This window comes from Globicephala melas, unplaced genomic scaffold (assembly GCF_963455315.2).
Source record: "Globicephala melas unplaced genomic scaffold, mGloMel1.2 SCAFFOLD_138, whole genome shotgun sequence".
Taxonomy (NCBI): Eukaryota; Metazoa; Chordata; class Mammalia; order Artiodactyla; family Delphinidae; genus Globicephala; species Globicephala melas.
This window is the reverse complement of record NW_027207311.1, coordinates 34,721-59,137: the sequence shown is the minus strand read 5'-3', so window position 1 is coordinate 59,137 and position 24,417 is coordinate 34,721. Positions and strand designations below refer to the sequence as shown.

Below are 24,417 nucleotides of genomic sequence, written 5' to 3'. Positions count from 1 at the left end.
CTGAACCCTAACTCACATTCTCCTGGACTTTTCGCCCTTCTGTTTATATGCATGCGTATTACTGCAAATTATTTTCCCTGGTTCAGAGCCTGCGTTTGTTTCTCAATGCCTTTCAGCTAAAATGTTTGGTTCTGAAATCTAGAAAAAAATCCACTATTTACCCAATACCACCTCTTCCTACATAAGTGGGGCAATACTCTACTCTTACTTGGTGTATGGGGTGAATTGTGTTCCCCAGAGGAGATATGCTGAAGTCTTAACCCCCAATATCACAGGTTATAACCTTATTTGGAAATAGGATCATTGCAGATGTAATTAGTTAAGATGCAGTAGTACTGGTGTAGGAGGGCCCTAATCCAGTCTGACTGGTGTCCTTACAAGAAAAGGAGAGAAGATACAGAGGCAGACACACAGGGGAGGCAGCCATGTGAAGATGGAGGCTGGGTGAGGTGATGTGTCTACAAGCCAAGGGGCACCTGGGGCACCAGAGCTGGAAGAGGCGGGAAGGACCCTTCCCTGGAGCCCCAGAGGGCACACGGCCTGCCCACACTGTTCTAGAGACTTCTGACCTCTAGAACTGTGAGACAATAAATGTGTTGATTTAAGCCACCCAGTTTGTGGAACTGTGTTTTGGCTGCCACAGGAAACAATCCCTGGTAAACAATCCCTGTGCCAGGCTCCTAACTGCCTCCTTTGTACAACCCAAACCCCTTTCCCAGTCCTCATTTTCATTCCCAGCTCTGTTAGTTGCTAGTTTCTTCCCCACCCTGATTTCTTTTTTAAAAAATTGTGATTAAAACAATACATATAACATAAAATGCACCATCTTAACCATTTTTAAGTGCACAATTCAAGTATTAAGTGTATTCACATTGTTGTACAGCCATCACCACCATCCATTTTCATCTTATAAAACTGAAACTCCATACCTATTAAACAATAAGGACCCAATCTCCTCTCAACCCAGCTCCCAGCAATCACCATTATACTTTGTGTCTTTATAATTTTGGCTACTTCAAGTACCTTACATACGTGGAATCATACACTATTTGTCCTTCTGAGACTGGCTTATTTCACCCAGCATAATGTCCTCAAAGTTCATCTACGTTGTAGCAAACTGCAGTATTTCCTTCCTTTTTAAGGATAAATAATACTCCATTACATGTACACACACCTCTACCTTGATGAGTTTTGACAGGACATATGCCATCTTTTCCCTCTCCTCCACCCAGTGCATCAGAATCCCATGGAGAAGTTTTTCAAACTACTAATGCCAACTGGAAAATTCTAGAATGAACATGTGTGATGAGGGGTAGGGCTGGGTATGGAAAGACAAGTCTGGAGAAAGCGACAGAAAACACGGACGCATTAAAGTCCTAAAAATCTTCCATGTGTTCTGTAATGTGGAAGATAACTCAGGTGCGTTATCTTCAAAATCTGCAGCATCCATTAATCAATTCATCAACTGAGTTTTTAAAGCCATCACCCATTATACTTTTCATTTTGATAATGAAGTTCCCAGAGCTTGTAGATTCCCTTAAATTCCAGTCGATTAAGCACATACATGGAATTTCAGTATTTCTTTTGACAACAAATTTCCCACTAAAAATTTAAACTGCTGGTTATAGTCAGTTATTTTTGGATACTTGTCAACAGACATCCAGAAAAGCCTGCTAAACTGAACACATGAATGGAAAAAATAAGGACAGGAAGAAATAGGGAAATGAAAGGAAACAGAGAACAGTCTTTCCTGCCATGGCCCCAAAGCAGCTGACTGATCAAGTACTTCCCAGTGTCTGAGGGACCTGCCCTGAGACAGGTACTGGCTACAGTCACCTACGAGGCCCAATGTAAAAAAAGTCAAAAACAAAATTTATGACATTTAAAAGTAGAAACAAAGTGGAAGCTCAGAAAAAGAAGGAACCTGTACTTAATAAGCCAAAAGGTTTCACAAAAAAGGACTGCAGGCGAAACATAGAGGACGACTGAGACGCTAACGACTTCATTCACATCACACTCACAGCCTGAGGTTCAGGGAAACGCCTGACATGAGTGGACGTGAGTGCCAGAGGATTACGAGGTGCCTAGACTGCACCGGGCCTGGGAGGCCATGTGTCCCCAGGAGTCAACGTGGGTCACTAGCACATGGAGTTGGCCATCAGCAGCAAGGTCCAGACAGCAACGCCCCAGATGGCTGGGCTAAGGAGAAAGACATCAGAGCACTGAGCTTAGAGACAGGGGTCAGAGACAGCATTGCTCAGAGAGAACAGAACAGGAGGAAGATGAAGCACTGCCTTCATTTCTTAACCCAGAAGGCTGATCTTCTCTACACAGGGGAGCTGGGGAAAGGACTGATGCTAGAAATCCACACAGTGGTCTGCATTTTACAGATATTAAGATTAAAATGAAAAAAAAATTAAATAAAGAGCTAGATTATGAGAAAACAGGTGTTTTTGAGAGCAGCAATTCTGGAAAGGAAGGAGGGTTAAGTCAACAGGGATTGGTGATGCCTCTGCTGCAATTTGCTAACCGGCAAAAAACAAACTCAGAGCAGGGGCAGGCGATGGGGTCCCATGGCAGAGCTTACACAGAGCAGCAGATCAAAGGCTGTGGGAAGGGACACAGGACAGGGAAAAGACAGGCAAAGATAATAGAATAATTCTATGAAAGATAAGAGGACACAGATGCTTGAGTTAGTAGTAATAATCAGGAAAGCAAAATGAACAGGGCTGGAACCAAGCACTGAAACAGAAAGATAATTTTTTTTAACATCTTTATTGCGGTATAATTGCTTTACAATGGTGTGTTAGTTTCTGCTTTATAACAAAGTGAATCAGTTATACATATACATATGTTCCCATATCTCTTCCCTCTTGCGTCTCCCTCCCTCCCACCCTCTCTATCCCACCCATCCAGGCAGTCACAAAGCACCGAGCCGATATCCCTGTGCCATGCGGCTGCTTCCCGCTAGCTATCTACCTTACGTTTGTTAGTGTGTATATATCCATGACTCTCTCTCGCCCTGTCACAGCTCACCCTTCCCCCTCCCCATACCCTCAAGTCCGTTCTCCAGTAGGTCTGTGTCTTTATTCCTCTCTTACCCCTAGGTTCTTCATGACATTTTTTTTTCTTCTTAAATTCCATATATATGTGTTAGCATACGGTATTTGTCTTTTTCTTTCTGACTTACTTCACTCTGTATGACAGACTCTAGGTCTATCCACCTCATTACAAATAGCTCAATTTCGTTTCTTTTTATGGCTGAGTAATATTCCATTGTATATATGTGCCACATCTTCTTTATACAATAGCCCGGAGATGGAAACATCAGAAAGATAATTTTAATGAATGCAAATGGAAGTGTGACAAGACTAGAAAGCAGACTAGCAGTGGGGAAACCGAAGCTAAATAAACCCAGTCCTCACCTTCGAAATGCAGAGAACTAGTGACCACTCTCGCCAGGGACTCCTCCCCCAAACGGGTGGTCTGGTTCTCACCTGGATAGGTCTCTTGGTGAATCCCTCTCTCCAACAGCCATGGCTCCTCCCCCTTCTCCAACTGCAGGATCACTTCTGGCTTGGGAAGCTGATGCCCTGTTCCCAGTGAAAGATAAAGAACTGGGCGAGGGTTGGGAGCTCTGGGCTGGACACAAAGAAGCATCCCAGTTCACCCCCAACCCCGCGCCCCTTCAATAGTCCTGGGGGGCTCTGAAGAGTAGACAAGGTAGGGCTACAGAGGCAGCAAAATACACATTTCTTAAAATTCAACAAACGAAAACAATTTTTTTTTTCATAAAAGCAGAAGGAGTACGAAAACCCTGTTCCATGCCCCAAAGAAATTAGGTCCCTGGCCCCAAGCTCACACTCCAATGTATGCTTCAGGCTCTCCATACCTTTTGATCAATGAGGAACCCAAAACCCCCAAACAGAGGTCCATCTCACCCAAGGACACCAGGTTTCTGTAGTTCTCCAACATCACATCTTTGTACATGAGCTGCTGAGCAGGGTCCAGCAGCTTCCACTCCTCCCTCGTGAAGTTCACAAGTATGTCCTTGAAGGTCACCAGTGTCTACAACACAAAGCAAATTTGAGTCTGATGTATATCTCTGCCCTCCCTTTCCCGAATATTGACAGAAAGAGAGATTAGGCAGATAGCACTTGGGTAGGGAAACAGGACAGAATAGAACTCATTCTAGGAGTGAGTAGTATTTACGTTGAATTCTGGACAAGTCCTAAAAGGAATGGTATTAAGTACGTACTGTCTAGAAACCTGTTCCATGTTATGCTTTCAGTTTAGAAACTGTCAGAAACACTTCATTTAAATCAAGTATGTTGTAAACAGCTAAAGCAAGGAGAATCAGTTAATCTACACTTATGTAAAATAATTAGAACCTAATACAAGGCAGGAGAAGAAGGGAAAAACAGTCTTGAGCTCAAGTGCAACTTTATGCTTAAGAGACCAACCTAGCCATGTTTTATGACCTAAAATAAATTTCCAAAACATTTTTCCTAAATATTGGTAGGCATTTAAAAAATAGAGAAGAGATTATATTTTAATAGTAATAAAACAATAGATACAGAAGCAAGGCCTTTATTAGACACATCAAAGGGATCTATAGACGACACAGAAAAAAACCCATTTGAATAACTGAGCGTTTCTCATCAAAGACTGTGAAGGTAAAACGACAGTGGAATAGTGGGGATTTTTTAATGCCGAAAGAAAAGAACTGTCATGCCAGAATTTCAATTATTGGGTGAAAATATCTTTCAGGAATGATGAAAAATACATTCTCAAAGAAAGTTAAACAAACAGGATTTGTTACCAGCAGACCTGCTCTAAAAGTATGCTAAAGGTAATTCGTCAGGCAGAAGGGAAATGACACAAGAGAGAAACTTTAAATCTCAGGAATGATGGATGAGAAAGAAAAAGGGTAAATATCTGGGTAAATACAATAGACTACTTTTCTTCCCGTAAATCCTTCAAAATATGTAGGACAGCCAAAAGCAAAGACTGTGCTTTCTGGTGGGGTTTTGAATACGTAGAAGTAAAGTATGAGGGATCACCTAGGGGCGAAGCTGAGTGAGGCTGAAGGAGGGTCCCCCACCCATCTCTCTGTCCCCAGAGGACCCACCCTCTCCCGGGGCTCTTCCTGTCTTGGTTGCAGTTACTCCTGGATAATTACCTAACTTGTCCCCAAGCTCCTCCACAGGCAGTCCCCAGGGAGGAATTAACACACCAGCCCCACACCCAAGACCACCAGGGACCAGAGAATCCCTCAGAAAGGCACCAACATCCTAGTTCTGTCATCATCTTGAAGGGAGAAAGCTTGCTGTGTGCTCAGTCATTCCTCATTGTAGACGAAAGAGCATCTCATCAGAGTCCTCAATATTTCACACATTTCTGTTCAAGTTGTGTTTCTTTGATATGAAAGGAAATAAAACTACAGCTATAAATAAAGCAAACAAACAGTGCTAGTCTATTGGAGGAAGTGTCTGAGATACGGATCCCTTAAGAACCCTTAACTAAAAAGGGATTCTCAGTCGGAAAACAAAAAAGAATGAAGGCAGCCCAACTTACGTGGGACCGGGCAGTTAGCAACTCGGCCTCCATGCCCTCCTCGTTCCTGACGCTTCCTGAGTAACAGGAGATCCCAAGCAGGTGAAGCTGCGGAAAAGGCAGAAACTTGAGGAGAGATGCTGTGACCTGGTTCTCATTAATCGCGAGTCTAGATTCCCTCAGACCAACTGCTGTACCTATATATCCACACAACCAGACGACATCTGACTGTTCCAGAAATACACCTATAGTGCCCGGAATCCCCGAGAGTAGGAAGAAAAGAGCTCCGAAGGCTGCCTCTCCCACACCCTGCAGCCTCTAGAGTTCCGTGCTAAATTTCATTTGGAACTGAATGTTTCTAATACTACATCAAATCCTCTTAGTTTTTAAAAATCCCTTTTATTACCGAAGTATGGCTGATTTACAATGTTGTGGTAGTTCCAGGTGTACAGCAAAGTGACTCAGTTTTACATATATATATATATATATATATATTCTTTTTCAGATTCTTTTCCCTTATAGGTTAAAAGGAAATCATACGATATTTGCCCTTTCGTGTCAGGCTTATTTCACTCAGCATCATGTTTTCAAGATTCATGCATGTTGTAGCCTGTATCAGTAGTTCACTCTAATGGCTGAATAATAATCCGCTGTATGGACCCACCACATTTTGTTTATCCACTCATCTGCTGACGGGTATACCTAGGAGTGGAATTGCTGGCTCATACGGTAATTTTATGTTTAGCTTTTTGAGGACCCACCAAACTGTTTTCCATAGTGGCTGCGTCATTTTACTTTCACACAAGTAATGTACAAGGGTTCCAACTTCCCCCCATGCTTGCCAACACTTGTGCCATCTTTTAAATTATATAGCCATCTTAGTAGGGGTGAAGTGGTATCTCACTGTGCTTTTCATTTGCATTATTTTCATGTGCTTACTGGCCATTTGTGTATCTTCTTTGGAGAAATGTATGTTCAAGTACCTTACCTATTTTTAAATTGGGTCATTGTCTTTTTTTTTTTGTGGTACGCGGTCCTCTCGCTGTTGTGGCCTCTCCCGTTGCGGAGCACAGGCTCCGGAGGCGCAGGCTCAGCGGCCATGGCTCACGGGCCCAGCCGCTCCGCGGCATGTGGGATCTTCCCGGACCGGGGCTCGAACCTGTGTCCCCTGCATTGGCAGGCGGACTCTCAATCACTGCACCACCAGGGAAGCCCGGGACATTTGTCTTTTAGTTGTTGAACTGTAGTTCCTTATCTATTCTGGATAGTAAACACTTATCAGATAATATAACTTCCAAATATTTTCTCCCATTCTGGAGGTTGTCTTGCCTTTGTTGTTGAAATATACTTTTGCCAAATACAGGATACTAAGCAGACAGGTATTTTTCTTTTCAGTGCTTCATAGAGCTCCACTCCCAATGCTCCAGGAATCAGAAGAGCTTTCCAGCCTGGCCAGCAGTAATGGCCATAACGCCCATGTGAACACCACATGCTGTTCCCTGCAGCTTCCTCCCCCGTGTGTGCTTTGTGTGATCACTCGAGGGCACCCTCTGCACTCTGTGAAGGCTGCTGCCCTGCCCTCCCCAGCCTCAGCTCTGCATTCTGGACTCAGGGTCTGCTCAGCCCCTCTCAGCTTCCCCTACCTCTGCTGTAACCTGGAAACCCTCTCAAGGCAATAAACCGGGGCAGTCAGAGGGCTAACCTGCTTGGTTTTCCATCTCTCAGGGATAACTGTCCTTTGTGGTCTGATATCGAATGTCTTTAAACGTTTGTTTCATGTATTTTGTCTTTTTGTTGTTGTTGCTGTTTGTTCGGGCAAGAGGATAGGTAAATCCCCTCCCTGTTACTCCATATTGGACAGAAGTAGACGTCTATAAACACTGCACTTTTAACTTGTTTTAAATTTAGATTGTATCTTTAATTTCCACCCTTTGAATACTAGGTCTGAATATTTTCCATATGTTTATGTTGATGGCTCTTTTGTATTTGCTTTCTTTTACACTGTTTGCCCCCTTTGTCTTCTGGAGATCTTAAGGATTTCCATTTCAATTCTACCCATACTTATTGTACATGAATAAAAGCACTACGGTTTCTGACCCCCTCACCAGTGCTAAACTGGTTTTCACCAATGACACCTGTTATAGAGGCACTGCTGGCCTCTCAATTGTTCTTGAACCTCTTTACTGACTTTGGTAGCCCCTCACCTAGTTTTCCTCTATACAGCTTGGTACTTCTTAGTCTTCTCTAATGACTTAAAAAATTATGATTAGATACAACTAGAGATTATCATACTAAGTGAAGTAAGTCAGAAAAAGAAAGACAAATACCATACGATATCACTTATGTGTGGAATCTAAAATATGACACAAATGAACTTAGCTATGAAACAGAAAAAGACCCACAGACATAGAAAACAGACTTTCAGTGGCCGAGGGGGAGGGGAGGATTGGGAGTCTGGGGTCAGCAGATGCAAACTGTTATATATAGAATGGACAGACAACAAGGTCCTACTGTAGAGCACAGGGAATTATACTCAATAGCCTATGATAAACCATAATGGAAAAGAATATGAAAAGAGAGAATGTACACACACACATACATAACTGAATCACTTTGCTGTACAGCAGTAACTTTTTTTTGTCTTTTAGCCACGTCGCATGGCTTGTGGGATCTTAGTTCCCCAACCAGGGATTGAACCCACATCTTCAGCAATGAAAGCACAGAGTCCTAACCACTGGACCAGCAGGGAATTCCCTGTTCAGCAGTAATTAACACAACACTGTAAATCAACTATACATCCACTTTTAAAAATTAAAAATACTAATAAAAATTTAAAATTATGATTAGCTTAAATGTAGGTCACCCTTTGTTGCTTCTCTGTCTTTCCCAGTCTCCGCCCTTTCAATGGCCCCCTGGGCACTTACAGAGCACAGAGCACACCTACTCGTTTTACCCCATGGTCCATCCCATTGTTGGCTCACGACAGGCTCAGTGCTGGGCTGGAATGAACAGATCACTCTGTCCTCTGCCCCTACGTCTTCCCCAACCTCAACTGAATATTCCCAACTGTGGTTAACAGCATGGCTTCTGCAGCCAGACTGCCTAGGTTCAGACCCCGCTCTACTGCTCACAGGTGGCTTCTTAACCTTTCAGTATCTCGGTCTCTTCATCTGTACAGTGGGGACTAAATAGTGCCTACCATAGGTTATTACGAGACTTAAATGAGTCCATATTTGTGAAACACAGAAAACAGTGCCTGACACACGGTAAGGATTATCTGCTTGTTAATTAAAAACATACACGATATCTAGAGACAAGTAACACAAGTATCTTTCTAGACCCTGTCCTCTTAACATCCAATCAGTTACTACAGCCTGTAAATCCCCTCCTAGACGTTTCTCTAGCTCCCACCCCTCCAGATCCCACGGCCTTGGCTCGGGCTTGGCTTCTCCGCCTCCGGACTTTCTCACTCCGATGAGTGTCCACATCAGCATCATCTCTGTAAAACACGTAAGCTGCGCTTCTTGATTAGAATTCTCTGCTGATCTCCCAGTACTCACAGGAAAATGGACCAAGTCCTCAGCATGGATTTAGGGTTCTTTGTGGCGGGCCCTTTTCTCCCTCACTAGCCCTAAATGTCCCATCAAACTACAACCCCCCCACCCACCCATCCATGCTGCACCACCTGAACTGCCCAACCTCTTCACACGCCCTAGTCCTAGGCCAGGAAGGCTCTGCCCTTTCGTGCCGCTTGGTAAAATCCTACCCATCCTGCAAGATCAAACATCACCCTTTCCTGTGTCATTCCCTAACTTCTCCAGGAAGGTTTAGTTCTTTCACCTCTGTGCTCCCACAGTCCCTAGGACAGGAAGCAACATGAACGGAACAAAAGTACAGCCAGAGAGCACAGCTACCTGCCCAAGGTCATGTCTGCTTGGGGTGAGGTCTCTGATGCCAGGCACAGGTCCGTCCTTACTTCTTTTAACCCTTCCCCAGAAACTTGAGTAATTTTAGCTGAACACACCAGCTGTGGGAGTTAAGACACAGAAGCAGACACGTGTTCTCTGTGGGGTATCATCAGAGGAGCACAGGCTCATTTCCAGGAGTCAGAATCCAGTCAGCAGGATGGAAAGGTGGGATGAACGCGTGTGTTCCTTGTTCACACCTTCTTGATCCAGATGTTAACCAAGGGCTCACGAACCACATGCCAAGTACTATTCCAGGGGCTGAGCCCAGAGCAACAGCTGTTCAGACAGGCCCCTCCCTCACTGAGCTCAGGTGAGTAAAGGCTGAAATAACCACGGACGTCCAGCCTGCATAAGAAATTACTTGGGTGAAGCAAGAGAATGGTCTTCACACATTTACAGGTCCTGTGGAACAGGGATAATATATATATTTTTAAACATTTTATGTTTTCTTTTTTTGGCTACGTTGGGTCTTTGTTGCTGTGTGTGGGCTTTCTCTAGTTGTGGCGAGCAGGGGCTACTCTTCGTTGCGGTGCACAGGCTTCTCACTGCGGTGGCTTCTCTTGTTGCGGAGCACGGGCTCTAGGCGCGCGGGCTTCAGTAGTTGTGACACACGGGCTCAGTAGTTGTGGCTCGTGGGCTCTAGAGCACAGGCTCAGTAGTTGTGGTTTGCAGGCTCAGTAGTTGTGGCTCGCGGGCTCTAGAGCTCAGGCTCAGTAGTTGTGGTGCACGGGCTTAGTTGCTCTGCAGCATGTGGGATGTTCCCAGACCAAGGATCGAACTCGTGTTCCCTGCATTGGCAGGCAGATTCCTAACCACTGCACCACCAGGGAAGTCCACAGGGATAATATTTATTCTGAGTTGTTCCAGAGGGCAGAATTAGGAGAAATGTGTGGAGTCACAAAGAAGTCAATTACAAGTCAACAATAATAAGACACCATTAATCAAACAACACCTGGTAACAGATCAGGTCACGGAAAGAGGCAGGAAATTGCTGGTCACTGATAAACTTTGAATAGGATCTTATTTAAAAAGAAAAAAAAAAACAACTATATACAGCCTCCAGTTTACATGGACATCTAAGGTTCATTCCAGTGACTCTCCTGTTTTATGATTTAAAGCAAATAGTCTTATGTCACCCTAATTTCCCTTAACGCCCACTTCTAGATAATTTACTTAAAACTTTATCTAAACTGACAGTTTATAGCCCTGATTGCACACTGGCCTTTCCCCCTATATTAATAAGTTATTAATACCTGGGTCCCACGCCACCCTCCCCCACCAAGAGCTTCTCATTTAACTCCCTGGGGAGGGAGCACTGCAGGTGCTTCTGACGTGCGACGTGCACCACGGTTGGCAGCCACTGACCCCAGCTGTCATGGAGTCTATTTAATTCTCAGTTTCTACCATTTCTTGGGGGTAATCAGATCCTTCCATCAGACACCAGATTTACAAAGGATATTCTTATGCAACTGAACAAAACTGACTTCTCTAACGTAACAACAGATATTGCCAGGGGAGGGACACCAGGATGGGTTTTCATTTGTATTTAGGGAAACAGCAGGTAAGCTGATAACTATTGTGATCTTCTGTCATTTTTCTAAATCATTGCTGAACACTTTACTATGATCCCGGCTGTGTCCCACGCCCAGGGGATAAAATGTGAGCGAAGCATTTATCCCTGCCCTCAGCAGCTAAGGCAAGCTGAAGAAACCAACCTCCATGGAACACAGACAGCAGCCAGCAGGAGCTGGGGGTCTAAGGCTGAGTCCAGAACGCGTCTGAGTTCAGGCAGATAAGCGAGGGTGGGGAATCATGAACAAAAGCAGGGCCTTCGACGGTGACGTAGGGGGAGAAGCTCAGTGTGGCCGTCGAATGTGGTGCAGGGCAGGGAGCAGCCAGAAACAGGCCAGGTCGAGGTCACAGAGGCCCAAAGTGCCGTCCTCAGAAACAGGCTCTTGCCCACATGCTGTCAGCTGGGCAATGACAACAGATGTGTCTGCCTTTGAGGTAGTTGTGTGATGGACTAGAGGGGGATGAAACACCTGCAAAGAAACCAGGCAGGAGGGAAACTGTGATCCAGAATACAGGAGCACAAAGGAGCGCAGCAATGGAATTGATTAGATGTGAATGGGAATACAGGTTAAGGGTTCAAGGTGACCCCAGGTTTCTGGGTGACAGAATGGACAATAATGTCTGGGGGTAGGATTGGCTGTGCACACGGTGCGTGAGCCAGAGAAGGGAGAGGGAGAAGGACACGTTTAGCTGTGAGGGTTATCCAGCTGTATCAGCCGCCATCCACATTTCTGCTCTACCTGGATCTACTCAAGCTGCACAGCTATATTCTCAAACAGAACAACTTCTTGCGGGGAGTGGGGGTGGATCTTTAGTCACAGATGTGGGGGTGACGTATTCATCTACTCTGATGCAGGTGAAGGAGACAGATGGGGTCTAAGGGAGATTATACATCCCTGCGCCATGATTCCTATAAAGCTCACCAGGAGACAGAACATCTGGTAAAGCTGGGTAACAGCATTATCAGATGACACCATGGCAGTGTATAAAATCAACCAAAGATACCATGGAGAGTAAAATAAACTGTAGGACCAGAAAATTGTGGGATAGGGCTTCCCTGGTGACGCAGTGGTTAAGAATCCTCCTGCCAATGCAGGGGACATGGGTTCGAGCCCTGGTCCAGGAAGATCCCACATGCCGCGGAGCAACTAAGCCCGTGCACCACAACTACTGAGCCTGTGCTCTAGAGCCTGCGAGCCACAACTACTGAAGCCCGCGTGCCACAACTCCTGAAGCCCGTGCGCCTAGAGCCCGTGCTCCGCAACAAGAGAAGACACTACAATGAGAAGCCTGCACACCACAAGGAAGAGCAGCACCTGCTCGCCGCAACTAGAGAAAGCCCGCGGGCAGCAACAGAGACCTGGCGCAGCCAAAAATAAATTAATTAATCTTAAAAAATCATGGGGATCTAAAAGGGAAAATAATTGTGGGATAAATTAGTATCTAGGAAGAAAACAGAGGAGAAAAGGAAGCCCAAAAAGGAAGCAGAGAAAGATCCACCAGAGAATGAGAAGATCTACAGACAGATCTGTAGAAGAGCTGTAGAGATGTATATCAGAAGCCAGAAGGGAGAACTTCAAGGAAGGGAGGATTAACAGAGTTCAGATGAATTAGGGATTCTAGTGCCCTGACTGGCTAGATGAAGGTTCGCTAAAGCGGGAACAGCAGACAAATTCCACAATAGGGCTGAAAAGTTTGGAGGCGAGAACAGCAGTGAAAGGGCGGAGCTAGAAGAGGCCGTAGGATCAAATGCGGACCTGGGCGTGTCTGTAGGCGTGAAGCAGGGCAGGGGTGGGCTCAACAGCTCGGAGGGAGGGACCAGGCTTGCAGGCAGGAAGCCCGCAGCAGCAAGGTCACTGCCCCCTGTGCCCTGCTGCCTCCGATGTCACAAGTCCTCCGACCCTCACCCTCTGCCCCCCTGTCCCACCCACATAACCCAGGGCAGGCTCCCCGTTCCAAGGTGCTCAGCTGAATCACATCTACACGGTTCCTGTTGCCAATAAGCTGATACAGCCACAGCTTCTGGCAGTTAGGACTCAGATGTCTTTTGAGAGCTGCTATTCTGCAAACCACCAGGGCAGAGATGGCCTGAAAGAAGCTTCCAGCACCAGCAAGAAGGCTATGGAAGTTACCATATGAGGCACAGAGGTTCCAGGCACAGCTCTGATCACAACCATCCACATTCTGGGCCCTGACAACCTTTCAACCTTCAATCCTACTGCACTTGCCCCATGTTCTCTAAGCCTCATTCACATGCCACCTTTTCCAAAAGCCTTCCCATCGTCCCAGAGAAAATCCCTGGAGCCTTTTGCCCACGCTCCTAGCACTCCAACGCCCGGCTCATTTGCCCACCTCCCTGTAAGATGAAGAACTTCTTGAGAACTGGGATAACCTCACTCCAAAACCTGGAAAGAGGCCAGCACAGTGCTTTGTATTTGTTCACTCCGGCACTTGTCAAACACTTGGCGATAACCTGTGGTTTGTACAGATGTCTGCCCTCAGGGCAAGCAGTGGAGACTGGAAGACCCAGTGCTTGAGGACCAGAGCCCAGGGACCGGCGAGACCTTCTAGGGGATAGCGTTTTGCTTGGGCATATGGAGTGTGTAATTCTTAATAAAAGAGAACAGATCTCTTAAGGTTCTGAATAAGTTCACTGGTATTTGGCATCTGCGAAGGACAAGGGATCATCAGCAAAAGGACCCAGCAGCAGAGACAGCAAAGCCATACTCCGCAAAGATTGTGCATCTGTGAAAACTCAACAAACGGACACTCTCAGGTTGTGCATTTCATTTTATGTAAATTTCACATCAAAAGCATAAGCGAAACAAACATTAAATTCTGGTTAACAATGCACATGCATTCAGAAGTATTTCAGGAAAGCATACTGATGGCTGCAATTTACTTTGAAATGCATCCCAAAAAAGAGGGACTGATGAAGAAAGGGGCAGACAGATATATGTTCAAATTAGTATAGTAAAATGTTAATGGTAGAGTCTAGGAGGGGAGGTTACAAGTATTCACTGTAAACTTCTTTCAGTTTAGCTGTATGTTCAAACTTTTTCATAATAAAATATTGACCAGAAAAGGTAAGGATGAGACAGCAGAAAGGTATTGTGTGGAAAGAGGCAAAAATTATGCTCCTGGTGTCGGTTCTAAGCCAGAGATGCATATACAGCCGGTGACACACCAGTCCTGACCTTGCTTCAGAGCCAGAAGATTTAAGACCCTGGCTGATCTGAGTCATGCTATAAGGAAAACTACAGGTGAAAGTCTATTGTAAGCAAAACGGAGATATCACACAATGAAACGTCTTTTTCCTTAAAACAAAAATTTTTTAAAACTAAAATGTTTTTTAAACTATATGCTACTAAGCTTTCAGTGCTTGAATTATGTGATGAAAACCAAGGGAACTCATCATTTCTAGGAGTATTTTTCCTTTAACAGAAACATTTTCTCATCTAATTAAAAGGAAAAGGAGTCACTTTCATAACATTTTTAAGAAGATGGAGACATAAAAGAAAGAACAAATTGCATGGGGTTCTTTAAAAAAACAATCCCAATAATATTTTCTTGACAAGTGCATTTAATCCATAAACAGAACTGCTCTCATTCCTACTCATCCTTTATTCTTATTTATGACTCTAGGATTATATTAAAGTTTTCTCTTATTATTCAGATACATTTCTAGTTAAAATTACTAGGTATCTTCTTCCTGTTGTGAACAGACTTTCTTCTACAAAGGTATTTGCAAATTTGTTACTGAGGACAGTTAAGCAATCTGTTAATATATATGCTCTTTCCAGTCCCTTTACTAAACTCATTGATATTAACTAAATCTCTTGTACATGCTGGCGATGCAGTTAATTAATAAGATACTTTGTCATCTCTTTTCCAGAAGGTACACCTTGTATCTATGTAAATACTATTAATATCTTGTCCTAAACAAAAGTTTGCGATGTTTATATAAAATACTGATAAGCAGACTTAATCATTTAACTTATGATATATATCTCAAATACTGGCCCTGTGACTGGCACATGCTAAGAGCTCAAGAAGTATGTGTTGAGAGAGGGAATGAAAGAACAAATGAACAATTTTCAAGAAGGGCAGGAATGTGTGCCATCCACTTGTCCAGGAGGCTTTGCAAGACAGAGGGACAATTTGAATGAAACAAGAGAAGAGGAGATTAGTTAGGTCGCCGAAGAAAATTACTGCAGTATTGAGGTAGTTTAAAAAGGGGCAGGAAGGGGTTGTGCTACTTATGTCCCAGGTTAACTTTAGTCAACACTGGTAAGGTGACTAATATTTTTTAGCTAGCACTGTGGATGACAACCTGTCTTCCCTTTTACTTCTTATTTTTTTCTTTAACAGTATATTCTGTATATGAAGTAAAGATAGAACTTAAATTCTTCTGCTTCTCCATATACTTTGGGTGGGATCTAGGTAATTTTGATGTCAACCTCATCTTTCACATTCATACCAGGTGTTAGATTATGTACAAATTTGATTCGTTTAACTGTCAAGAGAAAATAAAAATATAATAATTATGAGCTATCTCTGAAAAGTCAAACTGGTTAAACACACACACACCCTCAATTAATCTATTTGATTAAAAAAGAAAACCCAACAACTGAAGATCAGGAAGCCAGGAGCTAGAGATGCCGAACCTGCTGGATCTTAAACACTGAAAATATTGATAAGACAGGCAATTCTGAGGAAAATAACTGCCAAAATAAGTCTCAATAAGTAAGAAGTTTTTTTAATGAATATTTTTAGACTGGAGCCAGAAATAGAAATCGATCCAGCCCTTTCTGCCACCAAACTTCTTAAAAGTATACCCACTTCATCAATGTCTGCAGCATATAACTTCTATAATATCCAGGAATAGAATCCAGAAGTATATATTTTTTAAAACCAGTATAACCACGTTGGATGTCTTTTAGGAACGTTAGGACATTTACTGTAAAGAAATTTCCTACTCTAACGAAAAAGAGCATGATCACGTTTAGCAGATGCTGGAAAGGCCATATGCGAAGTTTTAAACATCTGGCCCCAGTTGGGAACGAAAAAAAAAAAAAAAACAGGAACAGAAGAAATCTTATTTTGCATCGCTGAGAATATGTGGTTCAAACTCCCCACCACCGCCCGGCGCGTACGGGCGTCAGGGTCCCGTCCCACCAACGCGAAGGCGAGCGAATCCAAGTGGCAGTGGGGATCACTCAGGCCGGGAGACCACAGGGAAGAAAAACCATTTGTTGGTGAAAACCGTCCGCCTCGGCGAGGAGACGAGGAAACGGCGGCGCCGCCGCCTCCCGCTAGGAAGAAACCACATCCAGCCCTCTCGCGTGTACCTGCGATCGGCACCTGCAGGCGCAGCACCGGGAGCGTCGCCGACGGGGCGGCACCGTCACAAAGGCAGCGGCTCGGCGAGCGCGCCCACATCCGGGCCTCCGCGTCCCGCGCGGGTCCGCAGGGCGGGCGGCGACAGCTCGGTCCCCGCCCGGCCTCCTGCGCCCACCCGGTCCCCACAGCCCACGCCGCGCCCCGGGCCCTCGCGCACGCGCACGCGCTCCACGTCCACTCACGACCCGCCGAGAAGCGCAGCCGGACGCAAAGCCCAGAATCGCTCCGCGGGGCGGCGCGGAGGCTCCTGGGAAGTGGAGTCCCGGCCCTGGCTCCGCGGGCCTGGGGAGCGCGCGGCTCTGCTCTTCGCCTCCCAGCTGAGGGCCCTCGGCGCCGCCGCCTGCTCCGCGCGCTCTCGCCTCCCTTCCCGCTGCAGCCCGGTCGTTCCCACGCGAGAGGCAGGCACCCCGAGGACAGGTGAGCGCGCAGGCGCGCGGACGTTGAGGAGACGCGGGACGGGGGAGGGCGAGGGGAGCGTGCACCCGAGCGGTGGGTCCTCCTTGGAGTTCTCCCCAACTGGGGGTGGGTGTTAGCGGGCGGGGGCGGGGGCGGGAAGCTGTGTTCCTGGGGCCGTGGGTTCCCTGGGGCGGAGCGGGCGCCGGGGGGTGAGCAGGCCAGGAGCAGGTAGGGAATCTGACTCTACCCCGTGAGTGAGAGGAGGAGGGATGTCCTGCTTGTACGTCTTACTTTATCCAGGACCTGTTCTTGCATCTGTCTTAACCCCGGTCAACTGAAAAAAAAAAAAAGCACAAGCCAGAAGTTGACGATTCCATTACGTTGTGCGTACTTTCTGAGGCCGTAGCCCGGGCTCAGCCTCTCCCAGAGCTCTGAGGGACCGCTCCCCAGAGGTAAAGGGGGAGCAGGGTATACAGGAGGCTTGCAACAGAAGCCAGGTAATCAGAACCTCGGAAGATTTCTGTCAATTAAAGAGAACCAAACACCTCAAGTTAATGACCTTAGCACTTTTCTGTGTGTGGGAAGATGCAAGAGTCTGGGCTCATTGAAGTCATTCCTTTGATAAGGATCTTAACTCTCCTGGGCCAGTATCCTGCCTGTCTCCACCCTGAATCCCCTCAGGGTGTAGTCAGGAAGGCTGCGGTGGCTGATGACTTGAAGGCTGCAAACATCCTTTGTTTGCTGATGTGGCAGGTGACATTCTTGTTCCACAGTGCCTCCTCTTGGTCATAAATTTGGCTAATATTTGGGAGGCATTTCATAACAAGTTTTTGGTTTGGGGGTTTTTTTTTGGCTGCGCTGCAGCATACGGGATCTTAGTTCCCCAACCAGGGATTGAACCCGTGCCCTATGCAGTGGAAGCGCGGAGTCTTAACCACTGGACCACCAGGGAAGTGCCCATGACCAGTTTTGTCCCATGGCACTAGGAAGGCTCGTTCCTAGATCAGGCAAAGTTTCTGTTGATAGGCCATTCGATGCGCTGGGTTTTTTGTGTTTGTTTTTTGTTTGTTTGTTGGATTAGGCCCTGTTGAGAATCTAAAATTCTCTGGATCGCTTGTCTTACTAGTTTATATGATCCAGTAGATGTTTTTCCTTGTTGCTTCTAACCGTATTTAGAGTTGTACTATTACAATTATTCTATGTAGAGTTAAGTATATGGTTAACTTCTTGGGACATCATTAATTTTGTTGGAGGCCTGCTAACACATTGGGTAATTCAAGAGCCAACAATCTTAGAAAACAGACAGAATATGACAGCTGGTAACATTAATAAAGTTATAGTGTAGCGGAGAGAGAAACGAGGCATAAATAATTTGAAAATGAGAGAGAGCAAATTAAAATAATGATTAGTATAACTAGTCGTAATCTGGTCACAGGCCATCAAGTCCACAGTGCAGCCAGCTGGAGAAGCCAAAATCTGGAAGGATCAAGTAGAAAGAAAAAGATAAATGTTTCATCTTTGTTTACAAAGGCATACTTATCAACTTGTAGGGCATAGCATAGAAGGAAAGTTTTTTCTGGAAAACGAAGATTAAAAGCCAGTATATTTCATTAAACTGTCATAAAATTATGAATCATATTTATCAGTTCATTCAGCCATGTAATTAATTCCTGTTATTCTGGATGAAGTCATCAGGTTTTCCATTAGAGTTTTGTAATTTCTTACCCATTTCAGTGGTATGATTTAAAAGTTATACTTGCATTTGTCAAAAATCCTTCTTATGAATCTTCTTGAAGATCTTCATTTTATGAAAGCATCAGTATAAAATAATGATTGTCTATAAATGACAAAAGACTTAAAATGACATGGTCAAAGATCTGATTCCAAGGCAGTTGACAAGAAACTTGGATATTTCTGTGACATACAACATTTTAAGATAATAACTAGAATTGTGACTGATAACATTATACAAGGACAGATCACATTTTTTAGGAATTCCGTATAAATTTTGGAATATCTATATTAATGACATTTATCCATACAATATAACCTAAGGTTTATCTCCAAACACTTGACAATGTTTCTCAAGTAATTTAACATACCAAATAAGACTAATTAGTTTAATATTCCTCTCTGAGTTGTCTCAGGGCTCCTTTGAAGCATCCCAGAGTTGGCTGAAGGTCAAAAGAACTTTAGTTAGAATTTGATATTTGGGAAGTTTGTCAAAAATATCAAAAAGGTTTCAAAGCACTTGGTCAAATAGGATCATAGGACACTGTGAAACAATACTTATTCACTTAACCAAAGTGACAAAAGATTACAAAAACAAATAAAGATCACTTAAAGGCAAAGAAATTCACGCAATGTGTTACCAAAAGCACTATTCCAAGAAAACTTTGTTCTCTTAACAGAGAGGAACCAAATCAAGTCTTGCACCAGCCTATTTTTAATAACAAAATCCATTTACCTAATTAAATTTAATCCAATCCTAACCATGTACTTTTTCAGGGCTCCCTTTCTACAAACTTACAAAACTTTCTGTATCCATATTAGTTTGTCCCTTATTTTTAATCCGGAAATAGCCAGCTCTAGGACAAAAATCACCCTTATTTTCCCAACAAATTCACTTCTATTCTGCATACCTTCTTTTACTGAAAACATGCATCCTACCTTCCTTGCACATTAAAATATTTCCCTTAATATTTTTAGTAGCTTTAATTACATATTACAGTTTTAACCCTTAAAACCTTAATCTCTAGTGAAAACTGACAAGCAGCAAGTAGTTGTGAACTGTTTGTCATACCAGCATTTCCTGGTTGGCAAACTTAGGAATATTCCATAACCCCTAGTAACATACACCTTCTGACTTCTTTCTTCATTGTGGTGCAAGACGTGTGTCTAATAAACCCACACATCTTTAGTTTCCCTCTTGTAAGGGGACAAAAGGAGATAAATTTAGACCTGTTTAGCAGTTAATGTTCCAGTATTTTATCTTATTTGAAATAACCTGGATGTTCAATGAATTCCCATAATTTAACTTAACTTAGCAAAACTCAAGTTACCAAAAATCTAGAGAACCTATATTTTTTAAAGAATTTTTTTTTGATGTAGACCATTTTAAAAATCTTTATTGAATTTGTTACAATATTGCTTCTGATTTATGTCTTGGTTTTTTTGGCCATGAGGCATGTGGGATCTTAGCTCCCTGACCAGGGATCGAACCCACACCCCCTGCATTGGAAGGTGAAGTCTTAACCACTGGACCACCAGGGAAGTCCCTGGAGAACCTATTTTAGATAGACGTACCCAACACATAATTATTCCTAAAGAGTTCACCTGAAAACTCTTATCTCATTTACCTTTATTTTATAAGTTATGAAAATATCATCATACCAAGTTAATTTTTTGCTGACAAACTGCAACAGAAATAACGTGAACACACTGACCTTCGGTAAAGCAAGTACAATAAAACTACGACGTCTGGGACTTCCCTGGTGGCGTAGTGGTTAAGAATCTGCCTGCCAATGAAGGGGACACAGGTTCAATCCCTGATCCGGGAAGATCCCACATACCGCAGAGCAACTAAGCCCGTGCACCACAACCACTGAGCCCGTGCACCACAACCACTGAGCCCGTGTGCCACAACTACTGAAGCCCGTGTGCCCTAGAGCCCACACACCGCAGCTACTGAGCCCATACGCCACAACTACTGAAGGCTGCATGCGTAGAGCCCATGCTCCACAACAAGAGAAGCCACCGCAATGAGAAGCCCGCGCACCACAACGAACAGTAGCCCCTGCTCGCTGCAACTAGAGAAAGCCTGCGTGCAGCAATGAAGACCCAATGCAGCCAAAAATAAATAAAGAAATAAATTTATTTTTTTAAAAAAATTTCTATTTGTCCTTAAGTAGGTTATGAATTAGATTTTGGGTGAGGGAGCCTTTCCAGTGGTTTGAGTTTAAAAAGGCCATTCTTCTGTTTTGTTTATTCACTTGTTTCAGGCTTTACCTGAGTGAGTTAATTGGGCTCAGTCTCAGGTCACTGTGGGCTGTATTTATATTTCTGATTTGTAGAGATTTGCAAGACAAAGACAGCTGCTTTTAATTCTCAAAAAAACTGGTTTGTCAGTTAAACGATATTAAAAGATTGATTTGCCCAACTATATTTTCTTTAATTTGCTTTTTTATATCAGAGAAGATTTCCAACTAAACTGAAAATTAAGAGTTCTATGTACCAGAAGTTTAGGGTTCAGTTTATCATATCTTCAAAGGCTTGTATAAGGCATTCAACAAAGGCCCTTTTTCTGATTGCACAGATTAGACCCAGAGCAAAATCTCGGTTATTAGTTTTATTAGCCCCTGAATATTGTTCCCAGATTTTACTTTATATTGTACGGCTCTATTGGTTTCCTTTTGTATTTTTTTTTTTAAGATTTAATTTTATTTATTTTTGGCTACGTTGGGTCTTCATTGCTGTGTGCAGGCTTTCTCCAGTTGCGGTGAGTGAGGGCTACTCTTCGTTGCGGTGCGCGGGCTTCCCATCATGGTGGCTTCTCTTGCTGCGGAGCACGGGCTCTAGGCGCATGGGCTTCAATAATTGTGGCACATGAGCTCAGTAGTTGTGGCACACAGGCTTAGTTGCTCTGCAGCATTTGGCATCTTCCTGGACCAGAGCTTGAAGCTGTGTCCCCTGCATTGGCAGGTGGATTCTTAACCACTGCGCCACTAGGGAAGCCCTCCTTTTGTATGTTTAATTAATATTTCCTGAGGGGCACATCTACATGCTTTGTCTTATAATACCAATACCAAGCAGGGGAAGCATTACTCATTGGTTACCAACATTAAAGGACTCCTATCAACAAGTCTTGGTCTTATAAGGAGTCCTAGAAAGTTTCCTTTCATTTATCCCTCAACCATTTTATCTATTTTGTATAAAATGCTCTGGGGTCCCCAGTGAGGGGTTGAACCAAGGGACTCAGGCCCTTTTGTCAGTCTTTTAACTTGATTAATTGGCCTAACTGTTGCCCCAAGTAATTGTTGGTCAGCTATCTCAGTGTAATTTTCTTCCACCCCTTTATTTTATTTTTTTAAACAAAAATTTTTTAATTAATTTATTTGTTTTTGGCTGCATTGGGTCTTCGTTGCTGTGCACAAGCTTTTCTCTAGTCGCGGCAAGTGGGGGCTACTCTTCGTTGAGGTGCACGGGCTTCTCACTGCGGTGGCTTCTCTTGTTGCAGAACATGGGCTCTAGGCACACAGGCTTCAGTAGTTGTCGCACACGGGCTCAGTAGTTGTGGCTTCCGGGTTCTAGAGCACAAGCTCAGTAGTTGTGGCACATGGGCTTAGTTGCTCCATGGCATGTGGGATCTTCCTGGACCAGGGTTCAAACCCATGTCTCCTGCACTGTCAAGCAGATTCTTAACCACTGCGCCACCAGGGATGGCTTAGCCCTTTAAACATATATATTTTAACTCGGGTAAATAGGGTGGACTTGTATGGGTCCCTTTGGCCCATCCAACCTTAGGTAGTATTGTACCAAAACCTTTTGTTTTAATCCTATTAACATCTGTTTTATTTATCCCATTTCTTAATAACCATCTAGAGATTTCTTTATCTTTTGGGGATGAGTCACTTTAAAATTTCCACCTGGTTGGGAAAAAATCTCTAGACTTTCCCTTCAGTTTTTTTTTTTAATTTCCCTGCTAATCAACCTAATTAACATTAATTATTCTAATGTTTTTATTAGCATCTGTAAGACCCATTGAGGGGAAGCATAGACCACAAATAAGACTTCCCAAGCCAGTTTTTTGTTTGTTTTAAATTAAAGGAGTTCTTAGATTAACCATTATATATATATATTTTTTCCACTGTTTAATGTGTTCTCCCCCCCATAGGTACCAACAAAACAGCTGTTTATAATGAATGCTCTCTAAAAATTTACCAATTTAGAAGTTTCTCCCATTTGAAGGATCCATCATCTGGCCATTAATGAGATATATCATACTAGTGACTCAAACCAATAAGATGCAAGAGGCTTCCCCACAAGACAGTGCAAAGGATGCCACCTAAACAAGACCCAGAAAGTTTACTCCCAAAAATAGTTTAAGAAAGTAAAGGCCTTCGTTTGTACAGGCTGACACAATGAAGGTTAAGGTGGCAAAAAGCCCCTGCGAATTGGTATAGTCAGACAAATGACTGCTCAGAATCCCAGTCTATTCGATTGCATCCAAATGTACACAATATGTGTACCTTTTGGATGGCAGAGACCAAGTTCTCAAACCACACACACACCCACACCCACACACACAATACCCAAGGAGATCAGGCAGAGCATTTACATTTCAAAGGCACAGGAAGAGAAATGCAAGTTCCCCCAGAAGGGCTTTTGTTTCTTTAAGATCAGAATTCTGAAAAGATGTATTATCAAGCTAGTGTTCTCTAACTTAACTGTGTATGCAGTAAAAGAGCCCCATCTTAGTCATTTTCAGGGTGAGATTTCCTTTAATTCCCAATTAAGTAGATCCTTGCAAGTATGAGCTCTATACGTACATGCATCTGGCTGGGGTGTTCGTCGGAGGTTGGCTTTCTGATGCCCCTAGTTTATCTGAGAGAATCTATTTCCGATTTTAAAATTGAATTCGTTGGGGATAAAATTTACTAGTGAAATTGCATGGTGGCCCAGTGTGCTGCTTGTGAGCTTGACTTCTCTAGGTTTTTACCCTAGAGTCTTTTCAGCTCGTCTTATGTGTCTAGGTTCTCCCTCTGGTAGTATAAGACCATCGTGGGTGCTTGGATCACAGAGTGGCCATTTCTTATTTGTGTCCCAAGCAGAGCAAGTTTTTTTAAGTTAAATTGAGTGGGATTCCTTATAGGGATGGCTGCATGTTATGAGGACTTGCCTTTACCACTCCTGCAAGTTTCTGAGAAACTTGAGAAAAAAGCCGTTGCTGGCCATGAGATTCCCTTCTTCAGTGCTGAAAGCTCTCATGTAATATTTTCACTTTTATCCCGACAAATTCTTGTTAAGATAGCCATTTGAAGAAGAATGCCAGGTCAGCCTCCTACCTAACCACTCAGCCCAGACCGCTCAGTGTCTTTCAACTGCTGTGAGGGGGTTCTTTTTCCCAGAATCTGTCACCTGGGGAGCCAAGCACCTGTTATACACCACCAAATAAAACACAGGATCATCCATCAATAGTTGGGAGATCCAAGATCCAGGAGAGACTCACCCAAATTCATCTGAACTGTCTGAGGAGGCAGACGGATGCAGGAGGCCTCGACCAAGGCTCTGGTTCATTGCAGATTTCATGCGAAGGAGCGAAGTCAGCTCTGGGTCCCTTCGTTGTTTGCCAAAACTGTCGACTGAAAAAAAATACACAACCTGAAAGTTGAGAATTGTGTTTTATTCAGTGGACTTTCTGAATAGCTCTGAGGGACGGCTCTGAAACCATAATGGGGGAGCCAGGATATACAGGAGTTTTTGCAGCAAAGACCTGGTGGTCAGAACATCAAGAGATGACTGT

General features: G+C 43.9%; 2 protein-coding genes across 13 annotated transcripts in view; one reads left to right on the top strand and one right to left on the bottom strand.

Annotated features, from left to right (window-relative positions):
* LOC132595715 (zinc finger protein 140) overlaps nt 1-24,417 on the bottom strand; it is a 113,038-nt gene that overhangs the window by 56,452 nt on the left and 32,169 nt on the right. Inside the window, exons 3-6 of one of the 4 annotated variants that reach the window (XM_060293295.1) lie at nt 24,124-24,256; nt 5,578-5,664; nt 3,942-4,068; nt 3,498-3,593 (exon numbers count right to left, since the gene is read on the bottom strand). In XM_060293295.1, the coding sequence (XP_060149278.1) occupies nt 3,498-3,593; nt 3,942-4,068; nt 5,578-5,610 (256 nt within the window). In that variant the 5' untranslated portion in view covers nt 5,611-5,664; nt 24,124-24,256. Of the gene's footprint in view, nt 1-3,497; nt 3,594-3,941; nt 4,069-5,577; nt 5,665-9,470; nt 10,033-16,447; nt 16,647-24,123; nt 24,257-24,417 lie in introns of those variants that run through there. The other 3 variants (XM_060293296.1, XM_060293293.2, XM_060293294.1) reach the window with 3 other exon arrangements.
* The window catches only part of LOC132595716 (uncharacterized), a 27,164-nt gene continuing 19,323 nt past the window's right edge, over nt 16,577-24,417 (top strand). For all 9 annotated transcript variants that reach the window (XR_011377189.1, XR_011377195.1, XR_011377196.1 and 6 more), the window contains exon 1: nt 16,577-16,916. The gene's annotated coding sequence lies outside the window, so the exon portion shown is untranslated. The remainder of the gene's footprint in view (nt 16,917-24,417) is intronic.